Source organism: Chenopodium quinoa, unplaced genomic scaffold (genome assembly GCF_001683475.1).
Source record: "Chenopodium quinoa cultivar QQ74 unplaced genomic scaffold, ASM168347v1, whole genome shotgun sequence".
Taxonomy (NCBI): domain Eukaryota; kingdom Viridiplantae; phylum Streptophyta; class Magnoliopsida; order Caryophyllales; family Amaranthaceae; genus Chenopodium; species Chenopodium quinoa.
This window is the reverse complement of record NW_018742390.1, coordinates 8,390,363-8,410,614: the sequence shown is the minus strand read 5'-3', so window position 1 is coordinate 8,410,614 and position 20,252 is coordinate 8,390,363. Positions and strand designations below refer to the sequence as shown.

At 35.3% G+C, this 20,252-nt stretch overlaps 2 protein-coding genes, 1 long non-coding RNA gene and 1 pseudogene across 4 annotated transcripts; 3 read left to right on the top strand and 1 right to left on the bottom strand.

The window, feature by feature from the left end:
* The first annotated feature begins 830 nt into the window (after positions 1–830).
* LOC110699496 lies at positions 831–2,794 on the top strand. Its single transcript, XM_021876991.1, has 2 exons — positions 831–2,133; positions 2,421–2,794. The coding sequence occupies exons 1-2, from the start codon at positions 1,449–1,451 to the stop codon at positions 2,453–2,455; spliced, it is 720 nt and encodes a 239-aa protein (XP_021732683.1). The 5' UTR covers positions 831–1,448; the 3' UTR covers positions 2,456–2,794.
* Positions 2,795–7,054: 4,260 nt separating this feature from the next.
* Positions 7,055–10,366, top strand: LOC110700775 (tetraspanin-6-like). 2 transcript variants are annotated; one of them, XM_021878381.1, is made up of 4 exons: positions 7,055–7,900; positions 9,460–9,779; positions 9,926–9,946; positions 10,098–10,366. In XM_021878381.1, coding segments are annotated over exons 1-3 (813 nt in total). In that variant the 5' UTR covers positions 7,055–7,408; the 3' UTR covers positions 9,927–9,946; positions 10,098–10,366. The 2 variants fall into 2 exon arrangements, with proteins under 2 accessions (XP_021734073.1, XP_021734068.1); XM_021878376.1 differs by lacking the exon at positions 9,926–9,946 and having other exon boundaries at positions 7,057–7,900.
* Positions 10,367–10,593: 227 nt separating this feature from the next.
* On the bottom strand, positions 10,594–19,699 carry LOC110700790 (annotated as a pseudogene).
* LOC110700802 lies at positions 14,408–15,473 on the top strand. Its single transcript, XR_002507279.1, has 2 exons — positions 14,408–15,308; positions 15,413–15,473. It is a non-coding gene; the product is annotated as an uncharacterized LOC110700802 (long non-coding RNA).
* Positions 19,700–20,252: the final 553 nt, after the last annotated feature.

The following is a 20,252-nucleotide window of genomic DNA, read 5'->3' as shown; positions in this document are numbered from 1 at the left end:
GCATAGTGCGTATTTTTTGGTTTTATGGCTAACTTTTATAATGGTACCCTTCCCAGCCACCAGCTTGTCGCTGCTCTACCGTCCTCTCTCTGCGATCCCCAGCCCCCCACCTTAGCCGGCAAACAAAACCCTCCTGTGCAAACGAACATATCCCTGGCAACCTATACCTCCCTCTTCCTCTTTCCATTGTCATCCTTGCTGGTGACCCCCAACCCACCCCCTAAACTCTAAACCTCTTGTCACAATCAATCAAAACCACACAGCTCAAAAATTAACAAAATTACTCCAAAATTACTTGCAAAATCGTCTTACTAATCAAGCAACTAGGAGGTAACCCTGAACCCTAAACCTCTTGTCACAATAAATCAACCACCACACAACTCCAAAATTGACAAAATAACTCCAAAATTACTTACAAAAACTTACTAAAACCACCATTAATCCGTCTTAGCGACACTAATCAAGCAAAGAGGAGTAACCCCCAATTTCTGCAACACTAAAACGATGATATTTTTTTAAAATATTATTATGGCCCTATTTAAGAATTTATTCCACTTATAACTTTTTAAATAACTAGTTAGTTAAAGTTAACTGTGATTAGACTTTCAGTCCATTAAACATATCAAACAAAATGTGTCCATTTAACGTGAAACAGAACGAACACTGTTAAAAGTAAATAAGATCGAGATTGATTTTGTATGAACTTGTTCTCTTTAATCAAGACGGAAATATCTAGAATAACAGGAAGAAAAAGATCATCTTTACAAATATTGGGATTACAAATCTACCTAGCTAGGAATATAATCCACTAGAGGCATGTATTAGGATATTTAGGAAATATCATATATTTAGGAAATATTTAATCTTCTCTGTTTCCATGTTTATCTAGGACTAGGATTCTAGAGATCTTTTGTATTATATATTTCGTGCTTTTCCATCAATGAAAGCTAAGCAATTTCTGCCCAATTCTACCTAATTCTACATGGTATCAGGCCAAAGTTTCTAATCAATAGCATTCAATGGCAGGTGATGATGTTCCACCGCCACCCCCACCACCGACCGAAATAAAACCAAATTCCTCTTATTATCTTGGTTCCCAAGATCGCCCAGGAGACTTCATCACACCTACTCGTTTAACTTCCGATAATTATGATAGCTGGGCTGCTGATATTCAACCCGCTCTCGAAGCTCGACGCAAATTTGATTTCTTGGATGGAACAATTCTTACTCCATCACCACCGTGCACCAAGTCCGATTGGACGACCATTAACGCTATGCTAATATCATGGATATCAAATACAATTACTCCTGAAATACGGTCCTCTTTGTCCAAATTTAGAGAAGCAAAACCGTTTTAGGATCACTTGAAACAGAGGTTCGCTCAAACTAATGGACCTCGCATTCAACAATTAAGATCTTCCATAGCCAAGTGTGAACAATCTAGGGATATGCCGGTTTCTGTTTATTATGGTCAATTACACTCCTTGTGGCAAGAGTTGGATCATCATGAGCCATTAATTTCCTGCTCTGTTTCTGGTTGTCTTTGTGGTCGTTTACACGAGGAGCGAAGAGCGCAAGCAAAGTTACATGATTTTTTAATGGGATTGTATCTCGATTTTTATTCATCCCTACACACTCAAATTTTATCACAAGACCCGCTTCCGAGTCTTGACAGAGCCTATCAGTTAGTCACTCAAGAGGAGTGTGTTCGCCTGTCAAGGAAGGAAGCAGCCACTCATCCAACCGAGGCCGTTGGTTTTGCTGTGCGTACTGGAGCTGATGCGGCAGGTGTGTCGCGAGGCAGGGGAAGGGGTTATGACAAACCTCTTTGTACCAAGTGCCACAAGACGGGGCATGAAGCCTCCACCTGTTGGGCAGATAAGGTGTGCGCCCACTGCAAGAAGAAAGGGCACCCTAAGACCCACTGTTTTGAGATTGTGGGCAGGCCAGGGAGTAGACGCCAGGACCAAGGTCGTGGTCAGCCTCGTGCCAATGCAGCCGCTTGTGACAGTCAGTCTTCCGCATCTAATTCTTCTACAGTTTCGGCTTTGGGACAATTATTTACTCCTGAACAGTGGAAGGCTATTGCGGGGGTTGTTGGTAATGCTCAAATTCCGGAAAACATATTGACCGGTAAGTTTGATGTTTCATCTTGGATTATTGATACCGGCGCGACTCATCATGTCACCGGAGAGAGTTCTTGGCTAGTTGACACGAAAAATATTGAGTGCCCTGTTGGGTTGCCGAATGGTGCAAAAGTAATAGCCACTTTGGTGGGATCTGTCTGTTTATCTGAAACAATTACTCTCACTGGAGTTCTTTATGTTCCGAATTTGAATTGCAACTTACTTTCAGTTTCTCAACTTAATGATGATTTACACACTATTGTCCAATTTGATTCTTATGTTTGTGCTATACAGGACCAAGCGAAGGAGCCGATTGGAATGGGAACTAGAAGAGATGAACTATACTATTTTAGCAAACCGAAAGTGTCAAACGTTGAAGCTACACCGAAGTTAGAGTTATGGCATCGTCGACTTGGGCATCCTTCTGAAAAAGTGGTTAAGTTAATTCCTAATGTTTTTGGTAGCAAAGATCATTTAGATACGGGTTGTGAAGTATGTATGCATGCTAAACATCCTAGAGACAAATTTCCTTTAAGTGATAATAAAGCATCTCGAATATTTGAGAAAATTCATTGTGATTTATGGGGTCCATATCGACATGTTTCGTCGTGTGGAGCTCGTTATTTTTTAACAATTGTGGATGATTATTCACGAGCAGTTTGGGTTTATTTGTTGGTTGATAAATTAGAGGTCTTTCAAATGTTTATGGCCTTTGTTGCTATGGTTGATCGGAAATTTTCTCAAACTATTAAAGTAGTACAAAGTGATAATGGGACAGAGTTTAACTGTCTACTTGCCTACTTTAGAGCCACTGGAATTTTGTTTCAGACATCTTGTGTAGGAACTCCACAACAAAACGGGCGAGTAGAGAGGAAACATAAACATATATTGAATGTTAGTCGTGCTTTGAGATTTCAAGCAAAACTACCTATTTATTTTTGGGGAGAATGTGTACTCACTGCTGCTCATTTAATTAACCGTACCCCAACTCCTCTTTTGGGAAACAAAACTCCTTTTGAAATCCTTTTTCACAAACCCCCATCTTTTGACTCTATTCGAACCTTTGGATGTTTATGTTTTGCTCATAATCAGAAAAACAAGAGAGATAAGTTTGCTAGTCGGAGTCGCAAATGTATTTTCATGGGTTATCCGTTTGGTAAAAAGGGATGGAGAGTGTTTGATTTGACTACAAAGGAATTTTTTGTCTCACGGGATGTGAAATTCATTGAAGAAGTATTTCCGTTTGGGAATCCGGAGGCCGTGAATATTTCCAATAATGAGTATGAGGATCATAATATCCATGAGGATTTTTCAGCAATTATTTATGAAGATGTTGTTGATCCAAATCACAAAGCCCAATCCCATACTCAAGACCCAGCGGCAGGACAAGCTTCACCAAGGTCCGCTGGGCCTTTGGCAGATCAGCCCACAGTGGCTGCTGGTGAGCCCGCTGGTAATCCAGCGCCAGATGGGCCACCTATTTCTTTCCCCACCTTCACGCCATTTGAGCAGGTTGTGGATGGGGCTTCTTCGAGTGGGCCCACGACTGCTGCAAAATCGGATGACAAGGAAGCTAATATAAATGATCAAGCTTTGGGTCGTGGCTTGAGACACAAATTTCCGAATGTCTTGCATCGAGATTTTGTGACACATACGGTATTTGCTAATAGTCCACTCTCTTTTCCTTCCGATCACTCCTCAGGTACTCCTTATCCTTTAGCACATTACATTAATTGTGACAATTTTTCTGTCAAGTATCGCAACTTTCTTGCAGCTATTATCAAGGATAATGATCCTAAATCTTTCAAAGAAGCAATGAAATATGACGGATGGCGTAAATCTATGAAAGATGAAATTCGTGCTCTAGAGGACAATGGTACATGGACTCTAGAACGCCTTCCTCTTGGGAAACGTGCTCTTGGTAGTCAATGGGTCTATAAAACTAAATATTTATCTAATGGTGATATTGAGCGTCTTAAATCAAGATTAGTGGTGTTTGGTAATCATCAACAAGCTGGAATTGACTATGATGAGACATTCGCTCCAGTTGCCAAGATGACTACCGTTCGTGCTTTTCTCGCAATAGCGGCTTGCAAAAACTGGGAAATACATCAAATGGATGTGCAAAATGCCTTTTTGCATGGTGACCTAGCAGAGGAAGTTTACATGAAGTTGCCTCCCGGGTTTGAAAGTTCAGATCCGTCTTTGGTGTGTAGGTTATGCAAGTCATTGTATGGCTTGAAACAAGCACCTCGGTGTTGGTATGCAAAGTTGACAACGACTCTAAAACGGTATGGATTTATCCAATCTTATTCAGATTACTCTTTATTTACATATACTAATGGCAATACTCAAATTAATGTCTTAGTTTATGTGGATGATCTTATTATTTCTGGGAATGATTCCGTTGCACTTAAGGCTTTCAAAGCATATCTTAGTGATTGTTTTAAAATGAAAGATCTTGGTTCCCTTAAATATTTTTTAGGCATTGAGGTGGCTCGTAGTCCGTCCGGATTATTTTTGTGTTAAAGAAAGTATACTCTGGATATTATCTCTGAAACAGGTTTATTGGGTGCAAAGCCGAGTGGGTTTTCCATGGAACAAAATCATAGACTCGCTCATGCTAATGGCGAATTTCTTCAGCATCCAGAAGCTTATCGTCGTCTTGTGGGACGGCTAATATATCTCGGGGTCACTAGACCTGATCTAGCGTACTCAGTTCACATTTTGTCACAATTCATGCAAGCACCTCGCATAGAACATTGGGAGGCGGCCTTGAGAGTTGTTAGGTATCTCAAAGGATCTCCCGGCCAAGGCATATTATTGCGTTCGGATAGTGAGCTCACTTTAGAGGGATGGTGTGACTCAGATTGGGCGGCGTGTCCTTTAACTCGACGCTCGTTGACAGGTTGGCTTGTGTTTCTAGGAAAATCACCGATTTCTTGGAAAACTAATTAGCAACCTACAGTTTCAACTTCTTTTGCAGAGGCGGAGTACAGGTGTATGAATGGCGCCACTTGCGAATTAAAGTGGCTCAAGGGTTTATTGTTGAGTTTGGGTGTGCAACATCCTAAAGCCATTAAATTGTTCTGTGATAGTGAGTCAGCATTGCATATTGCGAGGAACCCTGTGTTTCATGAGCGTACGAAACACATAGAGGTTGATTGTCATTTTGTTCGCGATGCCATTACTGAAGGATTAATTTCTCCGTCACATGTGTCCACTAAAGATCAATTAGCGGATATATTCACAAAGGCACTCGGAAAGGCGCAGTTTGATAAACTTCTTTCCAAGTTGGGCATTTTTGATCCTAATGCTCCAACTTGAGGGGAGGTATTAGGATATTTAGGAAATATCATATATTTAGGAAATATTTTATCTTCTCTGTTTCCATGTTTATCTAGGACTAGGATTCTAGAGATCTTTTGTATTATATATTTCGTGCTTTTCCATCAATGAAAGCTAAGCAATTTCTGCCCAATTCTACCTAATTCTACAGCATGTCACTACCTTCTATACTATACCAAAATGTTAATGTCACGCAAATAAAATTGTCTACATGAAAAATGACTAGACAATGCAAAGCATACGAAAGGCATTCTAAATTCTCGACATTTATTCTTTTCGAAGAGCATCGATACCAATCACCAGTGAATAATAATTGAATACAATAGCAAAAATGAAAGTTAGTGGAGCCTTAAAGAGAATCAAGCAAAGCATAAAACATACGGCAGAAGATAAGGAAGATATGAGAAAGGGCATCTTTTTATTTCTTTAGGAAGAGAGATTATTAGTTGGTGAGTATTAGTGGATCAAGGTTTTGTTCATAATTCTAAAGTTTTACATAAAGCAATAAAGCTTCACTCGATCATGCATGATATTTCTAGATTAAATGATCCCTTTTTTCTTGAGTATTGCCTCGTTTTATAAAATATTATTATTATTATAGTTAATGGAAACGACAAAGTGAGGTATTAGAATTAAATATAGAAAATTAAGAACGCGTAATTTGTAGTTATATCAAGTAAATAAAGATATATTTATAAGATATGTTAAAGCAAATAAGAACAGAAAATAATTTATAAGACCAAAGTTAAATGTGTGTGAATTATGATAATGTTTGAACATCTTTAGATTATATGTAACATACTCTACATGCAAATTCGTACATCTTTTTGTTAATTTTATTAACACTAACAAAGCAACTAAAGTCATACTTTCACTAATATTATTAAGTGTTATCTTTAACTAATGTGAAAATAGTAGTGAAATATATAAACATAAATAATGAAGCTAGCATACTTTGGAATTTGTTATATATATCCGGGTGCACCACCGCACAGGCGCACACCCAACTAACCTAAGATTAGTTTTAGCTTTTCATTTGATGATCGATTAAATGAAAAATAATCATCAAACTGAGAACAACATACTCATGTTTATACAGTACACCCGAGTGTATATAACAATCTCTCAGCTTGAAACTCTGTTTTATTTATTTATGATATTAGCCAGTTTTTAAAAGTGGTGTATTACTGTGTATATACTTCAATTCCTTCGTTCCTTAATTTCTTTCCCTCTTTTTGTGTAAGTCCATTATTACAAGGAAAAACTTTGTTCATAATTGTTAGTCCATTATATACAAGAGTCTAAATTTTTTGAAAATATATACCTGTGCATTTTTAAATAAACTTCTTTTTCCTACTTAAAAAGTATAAAATGTCCCACTTTTAACTAACCTCCCCATTATCATAATTTAAGGGAATGAAGGGAATACTTAACTAAGAAATCTAGCAAAATCACACCTATAATTTAACTAGTAGTAACTTAGTAGCTAAGGGTTGATTTAGTCAAAGGGTAAGAACATTATTGCACATATAAAAAGGCACCTTGATTCCCTACTCATGAAAAAGCAATAACAATCAAGCTAAGTGGAGATTCATTTGCCTTTCTTTTCCTGCGTCCTTTCTTTTTACAGCATATTGGACCATATAAAATATACTCCATACTTCCATTATCACACTACTAGAGCTTAATATATAAGCACAAATTAAAGCAATCCCAATAAGCACCTACAAGTGTACAACAACCCCATCAACTCTAAAGAGACACCCATATAACTCTTCATATACTAATTCATCATCACCTAACATATTTTCTTTGCTAACGTTGTTACATTCTCAAAGCTCCAACTTGAGAGCTAGTATAAACTGAAACAACTCCTTTACCAGCTGATCTGATACAACCGTTTATTAGTACGTGGTAATAAGGTATTACAAATCATGCATAGGTTGAGTAACACAGTAATAGGTTTCCTAAACCTATTTACTCTCCTAGCATCAATACCCATCATTGGAGCAGGGCTTTACATGGCAAAGGATAGTACAACATGCGAGAATTTCCTCCAAACTCCGCTTCTTGTAGTCGGCTTCATTGTCCTCATCATTTCCCTAGCAGGGTTCATTGGTGCATGTTTTCACGTAGCATGGGCTCTATGGGTGTACCTAGTGGTCATGTTGCTACTCATCATTGTTTTGATGGTCATAACCGTGTTCGGTTTCGTGGTTACGAGCCAAGGGGGTGGTACTCAAATCCCAGGGAGGGTTTATAGAGAGTATCACCTACAAGATTACTCCCCTTGGTTAAGGGCTAGGGTTAAGGACCCTAAGTATTGGAATAATATTAGAGGTTGTATTTTTGGGTCTAAGACTTGTGCTAAGGTTGCTACTTGGACTCCTGTTGATTATCTTAGAAATGATATGACCCCTGTCCAGGTACTCTCTCTTAGCTTTTTCATCTTCCCTTACTTTTTGTTTGGTGTCTCCTCTGTCATATTAATTTAATTGCAACATTTTTACTTTTATGCTTATTGAATAGTCCACAATTAATAACTAGTTTAAGTAAAAAAAAAAAAGAAAAATTATTATTTAAAATTTAGGCGGTACTGATGAGGTAGAATAAGTATAAATGGTTGAAATACATGTATAATTCTTTTTGATATATTTGCATTTATATTAGAGATTGAAAAAAAAAACAATATTTTGGAAGTTGGAGCACCCAAAAATTGTAATTATACTTTGTCAAATTAATGTATATTCTTATTTTCAAAGTTGAAGAAAAATGTAGAAAGCCAGATTTTTTTTAAAAAAAAAAATTATTAAAATATTTATATTAAATTTATAATTTTATTTACCAAGCAATGTTTACCTACTAAAAAACTAAATTTTTTTTTTTTAAACCACAAAAAAAAAAAAAAAAAAAAAAACTAAAATTATTAAGCAATGGAAAACCATGCAAATTGCAAATACATACTTTTGCTCACTAAAATTCCAAACAAATTAAAAATAGTAATAATCATAGAATCATCTTTCTTACAAATTAATTCCATAAGTTTACAACTTAGCTTATCCGTACTAATCTTCATCACTAAGTAATTAACATTGTGTTATTTCAAATATCTCCTTTTCTAGTAGTAAGATAAGCGAAGCAGCTTTGTTGTCTCCTTTGAAAGCAATGTTTAAATAGGAAAAAAGATATGGAGAATTTCTTTTTTGCTTTTATCATTGTAAGTTGATGAAAAGGAAAGATCACATTATAGTGGATTAGAGGGAATTAGTTCTTAATTTCTTTTGCATGGTCCATCCTTTTACTTTTAAATTGATATTCATTTTGCCTTTGTTGCAATTTGCAAAAGATATTTTGTCTATGATATAACATAATCCTACTTTTTCCTTATAAATTTTACTTTATTAATCTTTAATTAGGAAATTAGATGGCTTAAGTGAACTAACTCGTACGAAAAGATTACTGATCAAAGTTACTTAATCTTTTTGAATAATGGCTAACTAATTCTTGAATAAGTAATAGTTTGGTATATATGTAATGCACCTTCATAAAAAATAATACGGAGTGAAAGTTTTAGGTTAGAAAACATAAATTTTCAATTCATGATTAGTTGTTTCATTGTTTCTGGCTTGTTCATATTTATTAAACTGAACTGAAGTGAACTAAACTGATGGGAGCTGAACTGAACTAAACTGTAGTGAACTAAATTGATGGGAGCTGAACTGAACTAAACTGATTGGAGCTGAACTGAACTAAGTTGAAATGAATATTATTATCTCTTTAATTACTCGTAATCAAATAATTTTAACAAGTTTTTCCAAATAAAATAAAAATAAAATAAAATAAAATGTAACAAGGGTATGTAAAGCATCATCTGAAAAATTAAATCATAAACCATTTGGTCATGAAAAGTGAACCTTTTAATATATTCTAAAATAGTTTATGCGACTACTAATTTGATAAAGGGAATGTATGTATTTTTGTACAGTCAGGATGTTGTAAGCCACCAACATCGTGTACATACGGGCAAGATCCGGTTATGATGGTACAAGATCCGGATTGCTACAAGTGGAGCAACGACCCGAATTTGCTATGCTACGAGTGTGATTCTTGCAAGGCTGGAGTACTCGAGTCCATAAGGAGGGATTGGCACAAATTGTCTGTCCTCAATGTAGTTATGCTTATCTTGCTCATTGGCGTATACTCCATTGGTTGTTGTGCATTCCAAAACACCCGTCGGGCCGAAACCGATTACCCGTACGGCCATAACCGTATGACCAAAGTCCGACCCAGATGGGACTTCTACTGGTGAGTTATTCTCACAATGATTTAATTTATTTATTTATCTTACTTTTAAAATGTTGTCTTAAGATATAAATTTGTACACAACGGGTGACTTTCCCTGAATCATATATATCTCGTGTTTTTTTTTTATTTATTTTTATCACTTACAGATTTCTTTTGACCATATATAGGTAAGATTTTGTTTAATCTTTCATTGGTTTTTAAATTTTAATTTTCTTTCAACTTTCATAAACTTTATTTTTTTTTTTATTTTTTTTTTTTTATTTTTTTTTTTAAGACAATTTTATTTTTGTTAATAAAACAACTTTCAATTCTTTTCAGGTGGAGATGGTGGCGTGATAGAAGAGAACAGCTTTGGTAGACTAGTAATTTTTTTTTTTAACGTCTTTTTTTGTTTTAGTTTGATGGAGCCAAAAGTGGTGTTATTTTCCATGTTTGTGCATGTTCTTGGTTCCTCTTTCTTGACAAACGAAGGGTCAACCCTTTTTCTCCTGCTAAGCTTGTATCTATATATTTAGATAGGGTTGTATCAATATTGGCTTATGGATATGTTTAAAAGTTTTGTAGAGTGACGGAATTTGGTTATTTTATCTTGAGTTTTGATATCATCAACTTAAAAAAGGTTACATTACAATAAACATAAGGTTTAATAAGTAATTACTCGGTAGATCAAGATATGTCACTTTTATAACAATTTTACATTCGAAAAATTTTCTTTATAAAAATAGGTACACGTGTATCGACTTGGACGACTTCTAATAATGATAAATGAACACTATATAGTATCTTGATGAAGAGAATGCCACTCAACACCATCTTAACTTGTTCAATGATTCAACATGTATATGGTCTTGCGATCTAGTTGATTTTATACAAATTATGTACAATTTTCTTTTTCTCCTATATGAAGTGCAACCAAGGAAGCGTAAATACCATCCTTAATACGAATCAGATTTTCATGCTTCCCTTTCTCTGCAACAACACCATTTTTTATCACAGCAATCGCGTCAGCATTCTTTATGGTGGACAATCTGTGAGCAACCACAACAGTAGTACGGTTCACCATGACTTGATCTAATGCATCTTGCACTACCCTCTCTGATTCAGCATCAAGCGCGCTTGTAGCTTCATCTAACAGGAGTATTCTCAGATTCTTTACTATGGCACGTGCAATCGCAACTCGTTGCTTTTGGCCTCCTGATAGTTGTACTCCTCTTTCACCCACAACAGTATCATAACCCTACATAAATTTCATTTAAGATCTTAATTTTTGTACTAATACGAAGTATAATCTTGTTCTGCTAGTAATATTATTTTGTAACAGAAAAAAATCAGTACCTGTTGCAAACTACTGATGAAATCGTGAGCATTTGCTAGTTTTGCTGCTGTTATAATTTCATCTTCAGTTGCATTACCTCCATTTCCATATGCAATGTTAGCTCGTATAGTTTCATTAAACAGAACAGGTTCTTGGCTTACGAGGCCCATCTGTTGTCTTAACCACTTTAATTGAAGCTTTTGAATTTCAATCTCGTCTAAAGTAATACAACCAGAATCATGATCATAGAATCTTTGCAACAGGGAAATGACAGTTGATTTTCCGCTGCCACTTTCTCCAACAATAGCTACTGTCTATAAAATCAATGATATAAATTTAATCAAAAATTTTTACAAAACATATTGTTTTGAATGATTTTAAGTTGCATTTGTTTTCAGACAAAAAAAAAAAAAAAAATCTGTAGTAAGGAGTATACCTTTCCTGCATGAATTGTTAGGCACAGGTCTTGAAAAATCTGGACTTCAGGTCTTGTTGGATATGTGAAGCTGACATGTCGAAGTTGAATTTCACCCTTGACATGATCAATTGTCATCCCAGATTCATCACCTGAGTTTATCTTAGACTTGCGATCAAGAATCGCGAATACAGAAGCAGTGGCACTCTTGGCTTTGCTGGTATCCGGAGCCAAAGAGCTTGTTTGTGATATTCCTACTGCTGCCATTGCAAGTGCAAAGAAAACCTGCAGTAGTATAAGATTTGTCAGACATGTAAACTATGATATATTACTTGAAATGTTTGCATTACTAGCCTAGGTTAATCGATCTCCTCTCACAACTTTATGCATTGATTTCAGTGTCACTTTATGATTTTACTTTAATTATTTAACAAATAAAAGAAAATCAATCTATTGTGAGAGGAGATATGTTTACAGATTTATCTCAGAGGTCAACTTGAATTTTCCCTTGCTTATATTTTGCGAGCAAAGGAGTTGATGATTAGTGAAGAGATGTGTACTTACTCTGAAAACATCAGGAAATGTGGTTTTACCATGGCCAACAAGTTGTGCTCCCGCGTAAAAACAAATGCCATACACACCAAATAGGAAAGCAAAGGCTAACCCAAAACCCACCCCACTGATCAATCCTCGCTTTATACCAGCTTTTATAGGGGCTTCACATTTCTTTTCATACAATCGAATTATCTTCTCCTCTGCACAGAAAGATGCAACTGTTCTAATACTCCCAACTGCGTCGTTAGCAACTTGGCTAGCTTCCTCGTACTTTTTCTGTTGAATAAACAAAAGAACGAACAATAAAAACAATTCTAACTCTCAGCAATTTATTCTAACAGAGAAAAAAAATGAAGAGAGGACCTTAGCATCAGCACTAAATCCCTGCATAAACTTTACTTGGAGGTAACCACTGAGTCCAATGAGAGGGATTAAGACAAGGACAATCAGTGACAGAATCCAGTTTGAGAGGAAAGCGATTAGCAAACCCGATAAAGCAGAGGATATATTCTGAACAAGCAAACCCAATGCATCCCCAACTAAGGCACGCACAGTTGCAGCATCAGCTGATAGCCTTGCACCTATGGCACCACTTGAATTCTCGGCCTCATCAAACCAACCAATTTCCATGTGTACTACTCTTTCGAAGCATAATGTTCTTATCCTTCGTATCAACTTACAACCAGCTACGGCAAAGAAATAAGTTCTAGCAGGATATGATATCAGTGCTCCTAACCCAATGACTACGAACATAAGGGCCCAAAACCTTGAGTCCTTTCTCAAGATATCATGTGGTTTGTAAAACATTTCAATCGCACTAGCAAATACTATACTAAACACAGGAAATACTGCGCCTCTAGCAATTGCAGATAGACATCCCAACACAAGTACTGGGATTTCAGGTTTGTTGAGTGAGGCCAAACGCTTGATAGAAACTTCTGATTGCTTTACAGCAGGTGATGACGTTACAATGTTTGCTTCAGGGTCTGCTGTTAGTTCAGACACTGCTGTGAAAGACTCGTCGTGAACACTACTTATCCTCCCTGAGGAACCTTGGCTTAAAGATCTTAATGATGATCTTCTTTGACTAGATTGACTCCACATTTCTCTAGCATCTGTTGCTTGTTCTGACTCTTTTTTCATTTCTTGTAAGCGTATTAGTTGAGAGTACGCCCCCTCAGGATCGCTGAGTAATTCAGAGTGCATACCTGAATTGTGTCAACAAAGCAAGCAAACTGTCAAGATAATTTAATAAAAAGACAAACAAAAATAAAATGATTTACACAATTTTGTATCAAACAACAGGTAGAAGCTAGCTTGCCTTTTTCAACCACCTTTCCTTGATGAATGACAACAATTGTATCAGCATTTCTTACTGTACTCAAACGATGGGCTACAATAATAGTCGTTCGATTTACCATAATCCTATCTAATGCTTCCTGCACAATCCTCTCAGATTCTGCATCAAGTGCACTTGAAGCTTCATCCAAAAGTAAAATCCGCGGATCTTTCAGAATGCCCCTTGCTATGGCAACCCTTTGCTTCTGCCCTCCTGACAGTTGTGTTCCATGTTCACCAACCAATGTGTCTAGTCAGTGGCGGACTCAGGAATTTCCGACTGGTGAGTCACAATCGATAATCAAATATGTAAAATAAAATTTCACAATGACATGTAAGGAGACATTTACTTCCTAAACTTGAAAATAAACAACACGATTGGAGACCAAATTAACTACAACGGATGTAGCCTAAATACATATCAGTCCGCAACATGTTTTACAGGATGATCAATAATTTTGAAGCAATGCCTCAAGGCGTAAAAGCAATCCTTTTTTGGCACTTCAATATGATTCAAGCATATGATCAGGAATAAACACGAATAACAATTGATTCACAATACAAGTATACAATATTCCCAGCATGAAATAGACTCAAGAATTACAGAAATTGCCCAAATTAAAACCAAAATTACAGAGACTCACCCATATCCAGGCAAATTAACAATATACCAACTCTTGTTGATTAGAAAATGATTGATAAGCTGAGTCTTCCCTGCATATAAATTCAACAACCTAATCAAACACAAAGTTAACAAAACAAATGAAATCACAAGTATGAATCATATGCAAATAACCCCAACAGCGAATTACCCCTATTCATAATTGGTTGGACGGTTCATATTCAACTAAATCAAGCAATATTCAACTAAATCAAGCAATATTCCCCAGAAAAATTATTTACAAAGATCATCCAAATCAGTTATTGCGACACATACATGATAAATGCAGAATGAATGATAATAAATTCAATAATTAATATCAATTAAACAGAAAATCAGAAATAATAATCAATATCAATTAAACAAAAATTATAGGGCTCAACTACTCAACTCAAATAGTCAAATATCCGGTCACAACTTCAGTTTCTAGAGGAAAAATTCCCAAATCGGCTAATTAAAACCAATCTTCAGTTTCTAATCGGCTAATCATATTAAAATAAATCGTTTGGGACTTAAAAATTATAATGAAGACAATTAGACAAAACTATAACTAAACACAGTCAAAAGACTCAAAACCAATCTTCAATTTCTACTTTTTTAGACGAAATTGTTTAGTTTAAGCAAACAAAATGATTATACAGATAGCAAGTACTTTATTTGAGCACAAATTCCACATAAATTAAGCTAATTAAACTTCAAAACAATCCTTATTCACACAAAAATCAGCTAATCCTGACTACCCATTAGTAGATAACAAAACCCCTTCAACTTTCCGAGCAAAAACTGGCACAAAACACAAATTTAAACAAAAATGACATAATTAAATCAACTATAGAAAACCTACATCAAAAATCCCCAAATCGTAAATTAAATTAGGCAATTAGCAAATGAAAAACACACATGAAGCCAAACACATTCAAAATTCTAGCTACTTTGCATATCTATAAGCACAAATCGAACCTCACCAGTCACCATCGCTACTCTCCACCACCACCAACAGTTACAAATCGAAACCCTAGAAATCGAAAAAAAATCAAAGATTTGAACTAGTAATTATGCAAAGAAACCTTAAATTTGAAATTTAAAGGGGAAAGTTTAAAGAAGCTCATACCATGAACACCAAAAAAATCCTAGAAATCAAACCACACAGTCGTTATCTCTCACGACCACCATGAGGCATTAGTGAATGAGGAGGGAGAATGAAAGGGGAACGCGAAATGTGGTTGCAGCTGCGGCGAGGAGAAGGTGAAAGGGGAACATGCTGAAGTTAGAATTTTAGTGAATGAGGAGGGAGAATGAAAGGGGAACGCGAAATGTGGTTGCAAACTTGCAGCTGCGGCGAGGAGAAGGTGAAAGGGGAACAGGCTGAAGTTAGAATTTTTTATTTTTTATTTTTATTATTTTTTTTTTTAAAAAAAAGAAAACTTAGAATTTTTTTTGGGCCCTGGTGAGTCACTTGACCCACCAGGCACAAGCCCAGGTCCGCCACTGTGTCTAGTCCCTACAAGTTTAATTTCATCTATTAATTGAAATGAAATCGAGAGACTAATAGAAATGTAAAAGGACTAACTAATAGAAACTTGAAGATCGAACCAGTGGTAGTTTATCAATGAACTTAGCAGCATTTGCAAGCTCAGCTGCTGCTCTTATTTCTTCAATTGTGGCACCATCTTTCCCATATGCAATGTTCTCTTTGATCGACGAGCCAAACAACACAGGCTCTTGATTAACTAACCCAATCTTTTGCCTAATCCATCTTAGTTGATATTCTTTTATGTTAATTCCATCAATCAAAACTTCCCCTGCTTGTGGATCATAGAATCTCTCTATAAGACTGATCACTGTCGATTTACCACTGCCACTTTGCCCTACTAAAGCCGCGGTTGTGCCACTTGAGATACTGAGAGAAAATCCATTAAATATTTTCTCGTCAGGTCTTGTTGGGTAACTAAAATGAACATCTTTAAACTCTATATCTCCATGAATGTCATCTAGTACTTTCCCATTGGGATCAAAAGGGTCAATATCTGGCTTTCGAGTAATGGTCTCGAACATCTTGTATGCTGCTGCTTGGCCTGCTGCAAATGCCGTCATGTTGGGAGATGCTTGCCCCAGTGACCTGCATCATGTTCAAATGTAATACATTTTTATCAAAGAACGAAAATCATACAAAATATGCTAAGATAAATGTAATAACAATATATATCAAGGTGCATGATAAGACATCATTCAAAGACTAAAATTGTGGACTTACATAGAACCAATAATGACGCCAATAATGACATTAATGACGTCGCCACCAGTGTAATCTCCATGGAGAATCCTCCTTGAGCCAAACCAAATGGCTAAGGCATAACTGCTAAAGATCACAAACGTCAAGACACCTAGTCCTACCCCTGTAATAACGCCTTCTTGTATACCTGAAGTATAGGCACTTGCAATTGCTTTATTGAATTTTTCAATAGCTTGTTTCTCTCCTGTAAATGAGGCCACCTAAAGAAGAATTTTGTTAAAATTCATGATCACATAAATGTACAGATTAGAATATAACTAAACTGTAAATACAGAGAGAAAAACATACAAATTTCCATATAATTCATGGAGAAACTAATTAAAATCCAACATATATACTCACAGTTCTTATTGAACCTATAGTTTGCTCTACAACAATTGCCGCCTTTGCATAAGCAGTTTGCCCCTTTGTAGCCATTCTCGAGAACATTATGGTCATTAATGCACCCGCACTTGCAAGAAATGGTATTACCGACAGCATAACAAGAGTAAGAAGCCATCCTTTGATGAATGCAACCACAAATCCTCCAAAGAATGTTGCTATCAGTTGTATAAATTGCCCTACCTAAAAACAGATAAATAAATTATAATATTAATCATTTCAATGCAGTTGTTTAGCATCTTGCTACAAGAATCAGATTATCGATGATAATAAGATAAGAGCTAAATATGTCACCTTCTCCCCAATGGCATCTTGTATTAGAACTGGTATCGCCGGACATCCTACCAATTACTTCTCCGGTAGTAATTTCTTTGTCAAAGAAGGCAATGTCTTGTCTTAGTATAGTTTTTAAGTACAAATTTCTCATTCTGGCTGCTTGTCTTTCTCCGGTAACCATCCAACAAGCTACCTCTGTCAGAAAACAAGTTAAAGATGTGCATTAGCAAATGTGTTACGTGTATACATAAAACCGGAACATATAAAAGAAACAAGGGGAGCTCTTTGAGTATCAAAAGCACATAGCCTAGTTTATCATTTTAGATTACTCGAATGAATGAAGGTTCATCCAAGAAGATTTTCCCAACAATCTAATAAGGCATTATAGTTGCTGACTTTCAAATAATAAAAACAATATAAATTGACAGCAAATAATAAGATAAAAGGATTAACAAGCTTACGAAGAAATGCAGCTACTAAAGCTCCAATAGCCAAGTAAGCAAAATTCAGAGATACCTGCAAATGTCAATGGTGAGCACACTTTGCTATTTGAAGCATATCAAACGACAGATGCAGAGTGCAGAACATTTTGACTGTGCAAACCACCCGTTCAATTAATTTTGTTCATAAATGGTGTGAACACAACTATTCATGAATTTGTCACAATATATTGTGGAATGAAGGTGTTTGGTTTGATCATAAAATGATATAGATTTGGAATATTGTGTAAAACTAAGATTGCATTGTTCTCGAACTTGATTCTTAATACCATGAGTCTGATTTGGATCACCTTTTTATTTATTTATTTATTTTTATGCTAAAAGTATTGAAATGAGACAACCCCGCAATATAAACACATGTTTATGAGTAATGAGACAACCCGCAATACAAACACATGTTTATGAGTCCTGTATATTAGGAGTTTGAAATAAAGATTTAAAAATCATAAAATTATCAACGAGACACATGATATGAGTTTTAATTATTCAATTCTAATTAAACATGTCTCATACTTTTAATTCATGAACCAAACACCCGATAGTAACGATGTTCGAATTGAGCTGTCACATTCCTTAATACAGTACACACTCCTTCCTAATTGGAATATCCCTTTCCCTTATGAATATGAGGAATTAGGAAAATTTGACAAGCAATAATTTCAACTTTTCAAGCACATTGAATAATAACATTTTACCTTAGATACAGCATGGATGACATCCTTGGTATTCTGATTTTGGCCAAAAGCATTAACTAAGTCACCCACAAGGATTGCCATCAAGGGCATAGCTACACCATTTGCAATAGCACCAATGGAGCCAACGATCATCAATACCTTATCAGTAGAATCGGCGAAAGCAAAGAGTTTGTAGATAGGGACTTTGTTACTAGTCTCATTAGTCTCTCCCTTTTTGCTTTCATTTTCATTCGGATGTGTTGCATCCAAAGCCGACGTTGTTGTCTCATCAACTCCGTTATTCATCTTGTCCATATCAGTAACCTATTCCAAAGACTAGAGAATTGAGGGCTGTCCTTGGCTCTTAGCTAGTTACCTGGAATATTCATAAGTAATAAATAATGAAACGTGACATGCATGTATGCATGAGATCCATGCTGGATGATGATGGCCGGATGAGAAAAATGGTTTATAATTGGATTTTCTTATACGTCTTATGTAATGCCTCGACTTTTAAACTAAGGCACTAGTATTTAGATTTCTACCTATGTTTCATATTATTTGCAATTTTGAGGTATTATTTATGAGATATAAAATATTATAAAGTTGCAAATAATATGAAGTAGAGATAACAGTATAGTAACTAAAACCTATGGTGCGTCACATGTTGTACCTTTTTTAAGGGAGATACAAAGCGACATAATAACCTCATAGTTATCTAAACTAGACTATTACTTCATAATTTCTTGTGTTCATTGAGCTGTAACTAGATATTTGATTGTGTGTGTTTGTAAAGGTTAAAGAAACTCAGTATGGTAATCAGTGAGCTTATTATTATGGTTTGGCAATTGCAATACCATGGTATATTGGTATGTCTATTGGAGGAAGATAATCGGGTAAATCTATAATTGTTGTGAGTAACTTTAATTTAATTGGTGGCATGGGGAAGTTTTTCACATTTGGCAATTGGCAAACAAGTTTGACCATGGAAGACTTGCATGGAATCAAGTCACGTATTCCATAAAACTGTACTTCCAGTGTACCGTTCTTAATTTTTGGTTTTTTTTTTTTTTTTTTTTTTTTTTTTTATTTTTTTTTTTATTATTATTTTTTATTTTTTATCGTGGACTCAAAATACATCAACCTTAACAATGTTACTATGTATTCTCATTGATTTATAATAAGAGAAATATAATCATTTGAAATTTTCATTGATTTCTTAGGATATAAAAGTTAATTTTCAGAAAATCTACATGTACATTTTAATAATGATACATACTTAATTAAAATTTAAGTACAATTTTATGTAGTCAAACATATTTCTATGAGACCCTGAAAAATGAAAATACTGCCAACAAAATAGGACAGAGAAATATGTGGACCATATTCAGATATTCTAGACTTTTGTAGTGTTTTAATGTTTACATGCAAATAAATTTTGATAAACAATAGTCATACATGTAGGACAATTAATCCTGAATATGGAATACCTACTTCAAATTCAAGATCCACCCCACCCCCCCCCCCCCCCCAAGAAAAAGGAATACCTACTTCAAATTCAAGATCCTAAACGGCTAAACCTGATGGAATAAATCTCCAATAGCCCAAATTGGGCCATATAAATAGTTAATAACCACACATCTTCCTATAATTATGATCCTAAAAGGCTAAAACATGACTTTAGGAAAAATAATTTCAAAACTTTTTTTAGGATTAGAACAAGATACTCCGTACAACCTATTTGCATATATGAAGTATGTAACTCTTGCCATCTCTTAGTAATTAATCCTGTATTCCTACCACCAATTCTTTCTCTTTTGCTTAAAATACAAAAAAAATAAAAAAAATAAAAAAATAAAAAAAAAATAAAAAAATAACACTACCTTGAAATTAAAGAAAATGGCTTTCTGCTTCTCCTTTTTACAGCAACCCACGTTTCTGAGTAGACTTTCATTTTTCTCCCATTTTCTGCCTAATTTTATATTGTTTTCATATATACTCCAAGTTACCTTCTTTGATATGCTTTCGATGTTTATATCTATGTTTTTCTAGTACTCTTTAATTG